The sequence below is a fragment of the Hippocampus guttulatus genome, chromosome 10 (assembly GCF_054856545.1).
Source record: "Hippocampus guttulatus isolate MCC_2025c chromosome 10, RoL_Hgut_1.0, whole genome shotgun sequence".
Classification (NCBI taxonomy): domain Eukaryota; kingdom Metazoa; phylum Chordata; class Actinopteri; order Syngnathiformes; family Syngnathidae; genus Hippocampus; species Hippocampus guttulatus.
This window is the reverse complement of record NC_141270.1, coordinates 18,728,043-18,743,889: the sequence shown is the minus strand read 5'-3', so window position 1 is coordinate 18,743,889 and position 15,847 is coordinate 18,728,043. Positions and strand designations below refer to the sequence as shown.

Below are 15,847 nucleotides of genomic sequence, written 5' to 3'. Positions count from 1 at the left end.
GCATAGGTGTCAAACTCAGGTCCTGGAGGGCCGCTGTCCTGCATGTTTTCCAAGTGTCCCTGTTGCAACACACCTGATTCAAATGATCAGATCATCAGCAAGCTCTGCGGAAGCCTGACATTGAACCTGTTCATTTGAATCAGGTGTGTTGCAACAGGGAGCCTTGGAAAACATGCAGGATAGTGGCCCTCCAGGACCTGAGTTTGACACCTATGCTTTAAGGCAGTGGTCCTCAACTAGAAATGCTGTAGGTCCACTTTATTTTTATTTTTTAATAAGACCAAGGTCCGATCCCATGCACGGCGGTCATGGGGAACAGGGCTATATGCCCATTTAGTATGGTAAAGCCAAGCTTATACAAATCAACACTCCTCACAACCAACCAATAATGGGGTGCATGAAAATAACAATTATTCACTTTGCCAGAACACAGCAAATAATGAGAGGTATTGTGTTGAGGCACAGGAACTCTTTTATTTTGTTAAGTTGTGCCTGCTTAATAATAGAAATAGCCCTTTTAGGGAAATAAGACATTTTTACTTTAACTTTGTTAAACAGTAGTTGTCTTTTTTTCCCTTAATTTAACAAAAGCAAAACAAAATACTCATTTTACCAAAATAAATATTAAACATGAAAACAAAAATATCCTTTTCATTTGTACAATTCCCCTTTTCACATCCCCTCTGAAATCACTGAAAAATATATCAGAAGAGGAGTTAAGAACCATTTTAAATACTGACACAAGGGAGCACAGGAATGTGCAGTGCTGTTCTTCCACTAAAGGTGAATGCAATGTCTGAGGCATGCAAATATTATTTGAGGACGCCATTGTGATGTTCATTTACCATGTTGCGGTGTTCTGCTGTTAAAAGGCTGCAAAGATCCCCGGGTAGACGGGAGCAGAACTGCACACAATCGAAACCTCCCGCGATTCGTTTTGTCTAATTGTCTGTGTGCGGCTCTCCTGGGCTGAAGCTGTGACCACACTGTGGCGTCGCGCATGCGTCTGTTTCCTGACACAATCATCCATTTTGAATGCGTGACGCTTATGTATGGGCACACCTTAAGTTCAGAGGAGCCAATCAGCGCATCGTTATCGCCGACATGCCCTGCTCAGCCAGGGTCTCCAGATTAGTCAAACATTATACACACAAAGTTGCGCTGCTGCGGTCCTCTGCATTACATCTGTTAGTGCACGCAAAGAATACAACGGATAATTTTAACAAGCGATCGCGGTAATGCGCAGATTATAGTCCAAAAATATAAAATGTATAACGTAAAAATCACTTTATAATTTTTTATTTTATACAATTTGCCGAGGGTCCGGACAGAGGAGGTCGGCGGTCCGGTCGTGGATCGCGGTCCGCCAGTTGAGGAAGACTGCTTTAAGGCATAAAGTTATATGCAAACTGAAAAATTCCAGCTCCGGCCTTCCTGTGTGGAGTTTGCCTGTTCTCCTCGTGGTCTGCGTGGGTTTTCTCCGGGTGCTCCGGCTTCCTCCCACATTCCAAAAACATGCATGGCAGGCTGATTGAACACTCCGAATTGTCCCTAGTGTGAGTGTGAGCACAAATGGTTGTTCGTTTCTGTGTGGCCTGCGATTGGCTGGCAACCGGTTCAGGGTGTTCCCCGCCTACTGCCCGAAGACAGCTGCGATAGGCTCCAGCACCCCCCGCGACCCTAGTGAGGATAAAACGGTTCGGAAAATGAATGATTGAATGAATAAATTAAGGCTAGTCCAGAAATAATCCTTTGTTGCTTAATGCGCCAAAGTCTTGTAACATTGGCTGAACTGTTGCATAATATACTGACATCTCATGTGATGTTCTGCATAATTGCAGTTCAACCTTAGAAATTTGGCACAACTTTCAAGCTCCCACTTCCCCACCTCTAAAAAGTTTCCTGATTGTTTGACTTCTACTTCAATGATTCCTCCCTAAACTATATGACCAAACCACAGCAATAAAAGCTTGATCCACAGTACCAGCAATAATCTGGAGTCCAGCTCTTCTTGCATGCTTCTTGCAGGCGGAGTTTGGCTGTCTGTATTCATGTAAGATTTACAAGAATGAAAAGTTTTTGTTTTCCAGTTTGCCAGACTACCAACGGCACAGATGACTCTCTGTTGAGGGCTCTCCATGGAGGAGGCTCTCCTCCTGGCAGCACCCTGGTAGTCCAGCCATCTTCAATTCCGATGCTGAGTGCTTGCTTCAACAAGCTTTTCTCCATGCTGCAAGTCCACCATGTACAGGTCCACACACTTTTTTTGACTCAGTAAAACGACATGTTACCTACTACACACATGGGGGAAAAAAAATCAAAAAACGACATGTTACCTACTACACACATGGGAAAAAAAATCACATATATGCAGGGATGTCTCCTCCCTTACACCACATGTCTGTTGTAACTCACCTGAGAGAGTAAAACACTGGGGGTACAAACTCTTCTTGTCAATTTTTATTGTGCTAAATCATGCATGAGATGCGTTACACAACACAACCACTTCCTTCTCCGTTTGAGTCTGGCAACCGTGTGAGCTTCAACCTTGCTGACTTGAAAGGGGGAATATATTTCCTGACGTTTTTTTTTGCCTAATTATCAATATGTGTGACCACACGTTAATTTGGGAGCCATAACCTCACATAGATCCAGATACCAAAACACAAAAGGTCACAAACCTATTTTCAATTGAATCAAATTGACTATTTTCACAGGACATTGTCATTTAATCTTAACATTTCTGCTGTCAGTTGGAGTCATTGCTGCAGTTGTGGATAACACTGAGTCTCAACACAAGCGGCAATGAAGAGAACGGATCAGAAATCTTCTTATTTAACTCCAGTCGAGTACCCACCATTCCACTGAATCAAGGTCAGGACTTCTCTCCATCACCATTCTGTATAACCTGTGATTTTCAGCACTTCTAGGAAAGCTGGTTGCATAGTAATTTAGTGAAATATGCATACATATATTTGTTTCTGTATGTCTAGCATCAATTAGCAGTTTTCTCACTGTGCTGGCATGGTACCCCAACGCCTCCCTGAGAACTTGGTGTCTGGTGCTGCATTCACTTACCCTGATGACTAACATGCCTGACCATGGTCAGTATTATTCACTTATCTTGTTGAGCAAAGTTATGCAGAGTCACATCAGTTGATCAAATTGTCACCTCAAGATCCTGACTGTTTTTATACATACATTATTTTTACTAAATACGAGTCTCGTGAGGATAAAATTCTTAATTGTTGTCTCAATTGTGACTGTACAAACTAATTGCTGCAGCGCTATCGATGAGTCCAGTTGTGATCAGCTCTCATTACCGCTAAACAGAGTAATTTTGCTTAGCTGGAGGGTAAGCTGTGGAGAAAAAACGTGCACAGAAAAAAAGTGCAATTTTATAATCTGCATTTTTCTTTTAATCAGTGTAAAAATGTAACTCACCAGTTTTTTTTCTCAATTGTTCCCCACTGTAATCAAGTGGTTATTAAAGCACAATTACTGGAGAGATGATTTGTGAATGCAAATTAGAACAATCTTAAGTACAGAACAAACCTCCACCAAGGGTGTTCACAAAGGTGACAAAAAGAAGAATCTTTGTGAGCTATATTTTTTGGGCCACTCACATTACAGCAAGAAATAAATTCAGTGGCAGGCTGTACTCCCTGATTCAGTTCATAGGACAGAATTGAATTGAATACAACTTTATTGTCAAATGTGCTGTATTATATACAGCACAGATGAAATTTCTTCCCTCTCAACATAAAAAGTATTAGGATTAGATGAAGGGGCACCGTGCTTGGGCCAGGGAAACGGTGGCGTTGTGACTCAGTAATGGCAAATGAAATCCGTTGCATCTGCATAGAATGGAAGAAATAATACAATAGCCTGAATGCTAATACTGAAAACATGTCTAAACTTTCAGGCTCCAGTAATGGGATGAACACTCAAGAAAGCACAGCACATCAGATGGTGTCCGATCCAACGCTGGTTCATGTCCTGGTGCGTTTCCTTTCTGGCAGCAACACCAATGGGACAAATCAGCATAGCTCTCAAGTTGGACCCACTGCCACTCAGGCTATGCATGAGTTTTTGAGTCGCTTGCAGGTGCATCTTTCTTCCACTTGTCCACAAATGTTCAGCGAGTTCCTACTCAAACTCCTGCACATCTTGTCAACTGAAAGGTATTTGTTCATTTGTCAAGGGATGTTTTGCATTGCGAAATTGCTGTCGTTTTGGGGAATTTACGTGCCATCTTGAACTTTCAGGGGTCCGTTCCAGTCAGGTCAGGGTCCACTTGATGCACAGGTGAAGCTGTTGGAGTTTACTTTAGAGCAAAACTTTGAAGTGGTGTCTGTGGTCACCATCTCCTCTGTCATCGAGTCAATCACGTTCCTTGTTCACCATTACATCACCTGCTCAGACAAAGTTGTCTCACGCAGTGGCTCTGACAGTTCTGTGGGCGCTCGTGCTTGTTTCGGTGGCCTTTTTGCCAACATCATTCGACCAGGAGATGCAAAGGCCGTCTGTGGTGAAACCACCCGTGACCAGCTGATGTTTGATCTCCTTAAACTGGTTAATGTGCTGGTGCAACTGCCTCTCTCCGGGGACAGAGAGTTCAGTGGTCGGCTGCCAATGGCCGGCAGTGGGGCTTCTGATAGCAGTGTGTCGGATGAAGAGAAGGTTTGCGGAAGCAAAGAAAGTGTGGCTGGCGGATCGACTTCCAGTCAGGGTCCGTCTGCTGGTGTGGCTGATCTGGTACTGGCTAATCAGCAGATAATGAGTCAGATCTTGTCTGCGCTGGGCCAGTGCAACAGCAGTGCCATGGCCATGATCATCGGTAAGATGTACCAAAACTTTTTCTTTTATAGTAATATGGCTTATTCTCCGCTGATCTGACAGTCCTCTTTGGTCTTCAGGAGCCAGTGGTCTCCATCTAACCAAACATGAAAACTTCCACGGGGGTCTGGATGCTATTTCAGTAGGTGATGGCCTCTTCACCATCCTCACCACGCTCAGCAAGAGGGCCACGTCTGTTCAGGTCATGTTGCAGCCCATCCTCACATACATGGCCTGTGGATACATGGGTCGACAGGTGAGCAAAGCACTGCCGTGTTTGGCGGAGTGTATAGTCGATCAATTTTTTTTTCTCGCAAAATCTATATATTGCCTGTTTTTTAGGGGTCTCTTTCCACTTGTCAGCTGTCTGAACCTCTTTTGTGGTTCATTCTGCGAGTGCTGGATACCAGTGAGGCTCTCAAAGCTTTCCACGATATGGGTAGGGAGTCACAGATCAATATCTGTATTGACTGAACTTAATTTATTTTTCATGTCTACCTTCTAATCATCATCATCATCAATCACTCTAGTTGTAGCCATACAAGACCATATAACTTCCTTGTCCCTGTGTAGGTGGTGTCCAGTTAATTTGTAACAACATGGTGACCAGCACCAGAGCCATAGTGAACACTGCACGCAGCATGGTGTCTACCATTATGAAGTTTTTAGACTCGGGTCCAGGAAAGACTTCAGATGGCAACTTCAAATCCCGAGTGATGACGTCAGAGCCAGATAATGCAGAAGGACTCCACAACTTTGCCCCATTAGGTGCTTCAAAGAGTTCTGAAAAACATTTTCTTGCAATGGCATGTCATCAATTTGAAATGACCTGTCTTTTCCCAGGTACAATAACTTCCAGTAGCCCAACAGCGCAGCCAGCAGAAGTCCTCCTTCAAGCTACGCCACCTCACCGTCGGGCTCGTTCTGCAGCCTGGTCCTACATCTTCCTTCCAGAAGAGGCTTGGTGTGACCTCACCATTCATCTCCCTGCTGCTGTGTTGCTAAAGGAGCTCCACATTCAGCCACACCTGGCTTCTTTAGCAAGTAAGAAGTGCCGTACACAGCCATTACAGTTTCAGTATTTTCTCAAAATTATCCGGCCTCCTTTGCAATTGCATTTATTAGACCTACAGTGGTCATCTTTTGAATGTGTATCAATGATGTAGTCTCTCCAACCACCAGTCCGCTTAGTTCAAGTATACAGAAAGACGTAACCCCCGCCCCCAAAAAAACTGCTTTTGTTAGCGGCCATTTTATTTGGAAATGGTTTTCACGAACTACTGTGATCACGTACAGATTTGTTATGTCCTTCGAGGTACGTTGTTCGATTGTACTGATAAGTTTTAAGTTCAAAATTTGCTCAAGACAGCACAAGAGAAGAAGGTATATACAACCGTAGCGAAAAAAAATAATCAAAGAAAAAACTGCGAAGTTGTGCCGGTCTGGGAAAATCATGGATATGTATGAACTGAGGCAGCCCAGCCCGGTAGTCCACTGGTTAACACGCTTTCCTGTGTGGAGTTTGCATGTTCTCCCCCTTGCCTGCGTGGATTTTCTCCAGGGACTTTGGGTTTCCTCCCACATTCCAAAAACATACGTTGCAGGTTAATGGAACACTCTAAATTCTCACTAGGTGTGAGTGTGAGCGCGGTTGGTTGTTCATCTATGTGTGCCCTGCGATTGGCTGGCAACCGGTTCAGGGTGTACCCTGCCTACTCCCCGAAGACAGCTGGCCCCAGCACGGCCCGTGACCCTTGTGAAGATAAGCGGATTACAAAATGGATGGATGTACTAATTTATCCGTGGTGGAGCCACTGGTGTTGTGAACAATTTAGACTGTAAATTTATGTACAGAATGTGTAGTTCTGCACTTGAGTTTTTTTTGTTTGTTTAAAGTAAAAAAAAAAAAGCACCATATAATTATTTAGCTGTTGTATTTTCTTCTTTCCAATTAGCCTGCCCCTCCTCTGTCTCTGTGGAGATCAGTGCTGATGGTGTAAACATGCTGCCACTCTCCACGCCAGTTATCACCAGTGGCCTGACCTACATCAAGATCCAACTGGTGAAGGCTGAAGTTGCCTCAGCTGTATGTCTAAGGTTGCACCGGCCTCGTGATGCCAGCACACTTGGTCTGTCTCAGATCAAACTCTTGGGCCTGACAGCCTTTGGTAACACCTCATCTGCTACAGTCAACAACCCCTTCTTACCCTCTGAGGACCAGGTCTCGAAAACCAGGTCCAAAATCTATTCTCATCAACTGACAAACAAGTTTATTTTTTGTCACATATGCCTGGTGGTGAACCTTTTGTTCTTTGTATACAGTATTGGTTGGCTGCGTCTTCTTCACCACTGCCTGACCCATGTCAGTGATCTGGAGGCCATGATGGCCAGTGCAGCAGCACCTACTGCTAACCTTCTGCAGACCTGCGCTGCACTGCTCATGTCACCTTACTGTGGTATGCATTCCCCTAACATTGAAGCAGTTGTAGTGAAGATTGGCCTGCAGTCGACGCGCATTGGTCTTAAACTCATCGACATTCTGTTGAGGAACTGTGCTGCCTCCGGCACTGACCCAGCCAGTAAGTGAACTTTTTTTTGTTACTTGGATGTGCTTCTAGCTGTTCGGGATGAACTTTTATGAATGTCAAAAAACTAATATTCTCTCTTTTTAGATTTGAACAGCCCTCTGTTGTTTGGTCGACTAAATGGCCTTTCCTCAGACTCAACTATCGACATTCTGTACCAGTTGGGTACTACACAGGACTCAGGAACCAAGGACAGGTTTGTGACGCAAATGATTTCTTTTAAATTAGGCTGTCCTTACCTTCTGATTTTGATGTTTGGCTTTGCTGTTAGAATGATGAATGAGAAACATTTTTCTGTCAAGGTGATATCCTCAACGGGCTCTTAAACTGATCATAAAAAGTGTCATTATGTTTATCCTTGTCATCCTTTACCGTCGCAGTGTGCCGTTTGTTGCATTTTAAGGCACTTGACCAAGATCACTTTCAAGGACAGTGGGAGTGGATCTTTTAATATCGTCCAGCCTCATCAGATTTCTCTGAACTTTTATCGTTCCAGAATCCAGGCTCTTCTCCAGTGGGTTCATGACTCCTCAAGTGTTGCAGCGCTAAAAGTTCCCATTGGTTACTCCAGTACCATGAGTGGCTCCTCTTCATTGAGGGAGTATGGGCTTCTCATGCCCTCACCGTCCCACCTCCATTGTGTAGCAGCCATCTTGTGGCACAGCTACGAGCTGCCTGTTGATTACGACCTCCCAACGTTGCTCAACCAAGAGCTATTTGAGTGAGTCTTTCCTTCTTTTTTTTATTTTTTTTTCCAAGCATATGTATTACGACTGAGAATCTATTTGTGACAACAGTTTATCCTATTTCTCTTTTGGACAATTTTGCTCTTACTTTATTCTTTTCATTCATCTTCGTCAACTCAAATTTTGTATTTTTATAACATTGTGCAATGATTGACAAACTTTAACATTAGTAGTTGCATGCTACTCTGTATGTCGACATTTAAAGTTCAGCCCTGCAAATTGTAACTTTAATAGGTTTTGTGGTTAAATACTGAATTGCTGCCTTTCATTTCCCTTAGACTCCTGTACAATTGGTCCATGTCTTTGCCTTGCGACATTGTGCTCAAGAAGGCAGTGGACAGCCTCCTGTGTTCCATGTGTCACATTCATCCAAGCTACTTCTCATTGCTCATGTCCTGGATGGGTATTGTAACAATGCCCAACACTACTCATTCCCAAGCTCAGCAGCACCGACTTGCCATGACTGACGATGGCAAAAAGCAGCACAATGCTAACACCGCCACCGCCACCACCACTGGACTTACAGATGACTCCAAGCATGCAAGACCTCCAGTGACTTTATCAGAGTCCCAGCTAACCACATTGGCAGCTGCCTCGCAGTCTCCAGGAGCAATAGAGCAACTGCTAGACTCAGGATTGCCCTCATTGCTTGTGCGCAGCCTTGCCCAGTTCTGTGTCTGTTTACTCGCCAATGCTGACCTGCCCTTGCCCGCTGCTCTGGCTGACAGGCGACATTACCAGTACCAGCCGTGCTCCACATCCACACATCGTCCACCACTTGCCGCAGAGCTAGCTGCTCCAGTTCTGCGCTTCCTCACCGAAGTAGGCAACAGCCACCCCATGAAGGACTGGTTAGGTGGACCAGAGGTCAACCCTCTGTGGACAGCATTGCTGTTCCTGCTATGCCACTCCAGTGCAAGTGCCAACACCAGTTGTCAGCCTGTGGGCAAGGCCTCATCTGGAGGCAGTCTGTCTCCATCACAGCCATATCTCTTAGGCTCACGTTTCTCCCTGGCATCTTCTGGCCAATCAGGAGGGCTCACCACACAGCAGAGAACAGCTTTGGAGAATGCCACAGTGGCTTTCTTTCTCCAGTGCATCTCATGTCACCCTAACAACCAGCGGCTCATGGCGCAGGTAGCATTTCTGCTTTCCTCTTTGCTATGGGAGGAGCTAATTACATGCATGATACACACAATGCTTATTTTTAACTTTGCTGTATGTTTTTGCTGAAGGTTCTCTGTGAGCTATTCCAAACAGCACCCCAGCGAGGCAATGTGCCTCTCTCTGGAAGCATATCTGGTTTCATACGAAGGCTTTTCCTGCAACTCATGTTGGAGGATGAGAAAGTCACAGTTTTCCTACAGTCTCCCTGCCCGGTGGGTAGCCAGTTGTTCGTCACCATTTAACCATTTGATCACTGTGATGATTACGTGCATTGATGGCTTTAATTAGAATTATTTTAGTTAGAATTATTTAATTTAAAATGCTAAAAAAAAAAAAAAATGACTGGCTGTCAGTCGATTGCAATTGTAATCGCATCATTTCCATAGTTACCTTGCAATTAATCTGACATGTTCTAAATGTACAACCAAAGAATATTCTCACATTTTTAATACACTTCTTAACATTGTGGTGGAAAATGTGCTCCTTCTGCAAATATTGTTGTACAGTGGGTCTCTGCCACCTGTGGGGGAATAGCGACAATCCCCATATAATTGACATCCATTAAAATTCGTTGAGGGACACACAACAAAAAAAAAACGCAGATGAACCACCAATAATAATTTTCCACAAAAAACGGTGGTAGACGCTCCACCAAAAATATATACCGGTATGTTAAAATATTGATTTTTTTTTTTAAACATCTGTATTCGGTGGTCTTCTCTTACTACTCTGTTAATAAGCATGTAAAACATTGAGTCATTGATTTGTATTAACATGAAATTGCATAGAATTATTGTGCCGTTTGGTGGCATTAGCGTTTTCAGATTCAGTGGGATTCCAATTCACTAAGGTACAGTCCAGTTTGAAAGGGTATGATGTTTCTTGTTCAACATAGACAAATTGTTTTACAGTATAAATTAACTTGTCAATGCTGTAAATGTGGCATTTACTTCAGTATTTATCAAAGTCAAAGAAGCATTTTTGTAGTTTTTGTCATGTTTATCAATAGGTAATATTTTAAAAACTCTCTGAACACCAACTGTTCAAGTTAATTTAATTCATTAAAACAATCAATCATTAACAACATCAAATTCATAAATAATAAAACTTGATAATGTATTTTTACCAGTTCAAGCTATAGCACATCTTTTAAATCCAAGGAAATACTATTCTCAGATCCTTTGTCCTAATTACCCTTGTTTTCGGTTTTCTTGCTGTCCACACACATGGAATGCACTGATGCCTTTGCCCCACCTGGCTAAGTATCACCGTGGCTACGCAGCTCAAAAAGGGCATGCCATCTCTGTCGTATGATGCCTTTGTGTTCATGTATGCCTTTATATTTTTATTTTATTAAGTACTGTTCTGATACACAATCAGGAGTGCCGCAATTTTCTGGCTAAATAGCCAGGGGAAGAAGATAAAAGCCCATGATGTTATGTGAGCTATGTTCTTGAGTAGCTGACTAGAATATGCCTGCTGGCGAATGGCGCAAGTCCATCCTCTCCAAGTCACAAGACGGACATACACTCGCCCAAGTTGTGTATTTTTTCTGCAGTTGTGGTTCTTTTTGGTAATTAATGTGTGGACACATCTGCTGTGTCGTGATTGGAATCCCCAAACTATTGGAAGGGGTATTCAAGGGTTGTCCGTTCACAAGTTGCTTAAGGCAAGAGATTTTGTCACAATTCCCTGTCACTACTTTTCACTACTTATCAGTGATCATGTGGACTACGTACTTCTGACCACTTGAGGGAGATATAACACCATGCAATGCTGGCACCCTGAATTTGGTTGGGTGACGTTCTAGTTTTACAGCAGTCTACTTTACCCCAGTCGTCTGGTGTTCATTTACAATTTGTTGTCACAAAAGCTGTTGGATATTTCATTGTTTCTGTTGGATATCAAGAAACATATTTTGATTGTTCAAGTCCAACCGTTTTATCTCTTAGTTATGTTGCAGTTTCTTTGTGACTTGATGCATTCAATGTTGCGCGTTCAAAGAGGTATTTCCAGATAACAAGGTCATCTGTTTCATGAAGATTACCAGTTCATGTTGTTGTCATTGTTGGTAGGGTTGGGTAATATTCAGATTTTGACGCCTCACCGTCTCACGATTTCACCGTCTCCTCGGTGTAACTGTAAGGTTGGCTGCTATGACAACACAAGTATCTTATTCTCAGGTCCAAAGTCAAATCTTATTCATGTGAAACCAATGTTAATCTACGAGATAAAAATTACTTATCTGTACCTGTATCATCATCTGAATTTTCAGCTGTACAAAGGACGCATCAATGCTACCAGCCACATGATCCAACATCCGATGTATGGAGCAGGGCACAAGTACCGCACCCTCCATTTGCCAATCTCCACCACTCTTGCTGAAGTCTTGGACCGGGTGTCTGGTATGTATCAAATGGAAAATGTTGACTTTGCAGCCAATTTCCATCTCCAACCTGTGTCAGTAAATAACAATCAAGAAATGACAGCAACCTCAAGTGACCCTGGAAGAAAATGAAAAAGCATAACTGCTGCAGATGAACACAACTTTTACTCTTCTCACTGGCTTTTTCTTTTGGGGGAGAGCCTGGCTGTGACTAATGAATAGTTGTTTCGAGTAGGCGTTTATGTTTACTAGACGCAAAATAATCCGTCACCTTCAAAGTTTTCTTTCTTCTCTTTAATCTTCCCCACTTTTGTATGAACATTGAATGAAGATTGATGTAATAATCAACAATACTGCTTTGGGGGAGCATGTAACGCAAATAAGATCTTACAATGAAGTGGTGGAGAATAAACTTTTTTTTGTATTACATTGCATTACAATGTACAATACGTTTTTTAAATACGTTAAAAAAAGTCAATAACTGTCAATATTTACTACGGTAATATGAAATACTTGTATTGTGGACCGTTTTTCAGCCATTATCCCCCAGCGCCACACATTATTTCTAAAAAGGTGTTTGTTTAATCTTTATATTGACCTGTTTATTTGACTTTTTCATAGTCGGGTTGACTTAAGTATTATATGTTAAAATGAAATTTTTTCTCTGGATCCTTATTTTTCAATAGTAAAAAAATCGATAGATTTTTCTATTTTAACCAATATGAAATACTTACATTGTGATATACTTTTCAGTCATATTGCCCACCCCTATCAAGACTAATAATGATTATTTATAGTGTATTTCTGTATAATTTTGTGTTTTCACTTGCAGTGGTGCCTCAAATTACAAACTTAATTCATTCCATGATACTCAAGTCATTTGTCAATTGAGGTAATTTAGCTCATTGAAATTAATGGAAATGCAGTTAATCCTTTCTAGCCCCCCAACTGTTAAATTTACATTTTATGATGTGCAAATATATTTTTTATTCTCATTTTAATCCATGTGGTGTTGAGAATAAATACAGTACAGCATTAGAATAAGTGGCAATTTACTTCACGATGAAGAAATTCAGTAGCACACTCAACGTGTTAGTGCTTATTGTGCTTTGAACTTTTAAGTGAGCAGGGCAGTGAGGGCAATGAAAAAGTGTCTCCTTAGCATCACAATTTTAAGACGGTTTTCTTTTGTATTTTTTGCCATGTTAATGATGTTCAGGCAGCTGCTCTTGAAATTGGAAGAAGCGTGTGTGTGTGTGTAGGCAGAACATAAGTGATTACTGCACTTACTGTGAGGCGGGGAGAAGGACAACAGCTCCCCAATTAAAAAAAAAAAAGGTAATCTTATTCAGGTATTTTAATTTTTTTTTATTTTGGGCGGGTACAAAAAATTGTTACATGGAAACTTTTTTTTTTCCGGAAGTGGGACACACATTATCATTTAAAAGACCAATTGCTCTCTTGGCCACTGTTTTATTAGGATGGTCCTTTTTGATAAATAAATGCCTGCAGGTCACGCCATCTGCTGTGTTTTTCTTTTATTATGGCAGAAGAAACCTCCTCTCGAGTTTCATTTTTCTCTGCTGAATGAGACGACTGAATGGGTTTTTTTTCCAATTCAAGAGGCATTCCAATACAATAGATACTGTACTTATTATACATACTGTCAAACTTCTTTGCCACGTTAATCAGAAATCTAGGAAGCCACTGTTACAATTGTGATTGCAAGAAGAGTGTGTGTGAGTGGAACTTCCGTCTGACACACGACAGCATTCCATCATCTGCTGCGGAGCAGCCACCATGTTAGATGTGTATTTTCCGGTCATTTACACGCAACAATAACTCAGTAAGTCATTCTGAAGCCAAGCAAAACAGCATAACTATCAAACTGAGCTATGCACAGTAGTAATGATGGTGAAATAGCGTGAGAAACGTAACGCAGATTCATTCGCTCATCCATGCGACGGTTTGCGTCATGAAACATGTATGAAACTAGAGGGATATTTTCGAGAAAAATGTTGTTTGACTTTGAGCTTCTCCCGTCCTGTGTGCAGCTCAACTTCAAACAAGCATGCATTTTGAATTTTGGTTTACATTTCTTTGTGTAGTATTGTGATAATTCCTATAACTAGGGTCATTTCTGTCTCTATAACAGTGCTAGTTTACTTGTCCATCAGTTGGTGCTTTCATAAAACAATGCTTTAGGAAATCTATGCCTCTTACGTTCTCTTCATATATTCAGACACACCCAGCATTACAGCCAAGCTGATCAGTGAGCAGAAAGAGGACAAGGAGAAGAAGAATCATGAGGAAAAGGAGAAGATGAAAGCTGACAGTGGCTTCCAGGACAACTACAGTGTGGTTGTTGCCTCAGGTAGTCATTTACCATTTGCAACCTCTAGTTATTTTATCCTGATCAAATGACAAATATGATGCTCTTTCTATGCGCAAAATGAGCGATTTTTCTTTTTCTTTTTCTTAGGTTTGAAGTCCCAGTCCAAGCGAGCTTTATCAACTCCTCCTAGACCCCCATCGAGACGGGGTCGGGTGATGAGTGACAAGTTGACGCCCTCATCAGGTGTGGACCCTTCTGCCAAAAGCATCAGCGTGCCTGTCTTCCACCTCTACCACAAACTGCTTCCAGGTACAACCTAATCCTATGCAAGGATAACATGCAGGCATATGAATCTTATATTGTTTGTTTCATCCTTCTCTATAGGTCAGCCCCTCGCACCAGAGATGACTTTGGCCCAACTACTGACACTACTGTATGACCGCAAGATGCCACAGGGCTACCAGTCAATCAACCTCACAGTTAGACTGGGGTCGAAAGTCATTTCTGACCCTGGTCTGTCTAAGACGGACTCCTTCAAACGGTTGCGCACCGAGAAAGGTACAGAAAGGCAGTTCTGTGAAACATTAAGACCACTCTTTTTCTAGCCAACTGTATTTTTAGGCAGAAAATGTTGATTGACACACTCACAATATACAATCCATACCATGTTTAAGCATTCTTGGTGCTGATGTAATAAGCAAATGATGAGTCAAATAACACAAATTGGTATGTAGGATATTTTTGGCCCAAATAAACTTCTGCTCCGTCACACTGGTTAAATCACAGGTGTCAAACTCAAGGCCCGGGGGCCAGATCTGGCCCGCTACATCATTTGATGTGGCCTGCAAAAGCAAATCAAACATGTTGACTTCTATGATGCTTGCTAAAATTTTAACCAAAATTTCAAATTCTCCTATGTAATATACAAGAGAGCGATTGTAATTTTTCTTGTTACCAAAACCCTCATTACAGTAACTTAAAATAAACCATTTTTCTTGACTTCCTGATATGGTTTCACAGTCGTAACGGCCCTCCAAGGGAACCGGGAACTATAATGTGGCCCGTGGCAAAAAATGAGTTTGACACCCCTGGGTTAAATTGGAATTATTCTAATTACATTGAATTGCTTATGTTGCACTGAGCACGCAGAACCACTCTCCTCAGTCTCAGTCATTTCCATATACGGTTACTCTTCTGTGGTCTTATCAGACAAAAAACACAGGATGTATTCTTCTTGAAAAATGCTTTGAACTCCCAACAGCTGGTTCTCGTTTTCCTTTTTCTGTAGTGGATCACAGTGACATGCTGAACAACTGCCCTGAAGATGAACCTATGACTCCCGGCGAAGAATGTCTTGACACCACAACTGATGAGTCCCTACTCGAAACGCACCCCATCCAGTCACCGTTGCAAGTCTTTGCTGGAATGGGTGGCCTGGCGCTCATTGCAGAGAGGCTACCCATGCTATATCCTGATGTCATTCAGCAGGTGATATTTGCATTAGAACAGCCAGTCAAGGAACTAAAAGAAACATTTTAGGCAAAAATGGCCTCTATCAGTGTACAACCAAGAAGGGCGTTCTATGAATAAAACAGCAAAGTTATTGGCAGAAGTTATTAGAAATCATTACTTTGGTGGATCCATGAACAAAGCAATAATAGCTTTATAGTCATGGGGACCTTTGTTAAAATAATTTAGGAAAGAGTGGGCCAAAATTACGAATCAAGAATTTGCATCAGTTAATGAAAATCTTGATTTGAGTTATTGCAGCCAAGGGTGGCACAAGTTG

At 42.1% G+C, this 15,847-nt stretch overlaps 1 protein-coding gene across 3 annotated transcripts in view; it reads left to right on the top strand.

The window, feature by feature from the left end:
* The window catches only part of birc6 (baculoviral IAP repeat containing 6), a 96,457-nt gene that overhangs the window by 42,948 nt on the left and 37,662 nt on the right, over nucleotides 1–15,847 (top strand). For all 3 annotated transcript variants that reach the window (XM_086122514.1, XM_086122513.1, XM_086122512.1), the window contains exons 41-60: nucleotides 2,091–2,251; nucleotides 2,754–2,874; nucleotides 2,994–3,104; nucleotides 3,926–4,184; nucleotides 4,269–4,840; nucleotides 4,920–5,095; nucleotides 5,182–5,278; nucleotides 5,413–5,607; nucleotides 5,683–5,883; nucleotides 6,795–7,074; nucleotides 7,162–7,418; nucleotides 7,512–7,620; nucleotides 7,921–8,145; nucleotides 8,449–9,307; nucleotides 9,406–9,549; nucleotides 11,613–11,742; nucleotides 13,966–14,097; nucleotides 14,206–14,367; nucleotides 14,443–14,616; nucleotides 15,347–15,546. In XM_086122514.1, coding sequence (XP_085978640.1) covers nucleotides 2,091–2,251; nucleotides 2,754–2,874; nucleotides 2,994–3,104; nucleotides 3,926–4,184; nucleotides 4,269–4,840; nucleotides 4,920–5,095; nucleotides 5,182–5,278; nucleotides 5,413–5,607; nucleotides 5,683–5,883; nucleotides 6,795–7,074; nucleotides 7,162–7,418; nucleotides 7,512–7,620; nucleotides 7,921–8,145; nucleotides 8,449–9,307; nucleotides 9,406–9,549; nucleotides 11,613–11,742; nucleotides 13,966–14,097; nucleotides 14,206–14,367; nucleotides 14,443–14,616; nucleotides 15,347–15,546 — 4,565 coding nt within the window. The remainder of the gene's footprint in view (nucleotides 1–2,090; nucleotides 2,252–2,753; nucleotides 2,875–2,993; nucleotides 3,105–3,925; nucleotides 4,185–4,268; nucleotides 4,841–4,919; nucleotides 5,096–5,181; nucleotides 5,279–5,412; nucleotides 5,608–5,682; nucleotides 5,884–6,794; nucleotides 7,075–7,161; nucleotides 7,419–7,511; nucleotides 7,621–7,920; nucleotides 8,146–8,448; nucleotides 9,308–9,405; nucleotides 9,550–11,612; nucleotides 11,743–13,965; nucleotides 14,098–14,205; nucleotides 14,368–14,442; nucleotides 14,617–15,346; nucleotides 15,547–15,847) is intronic.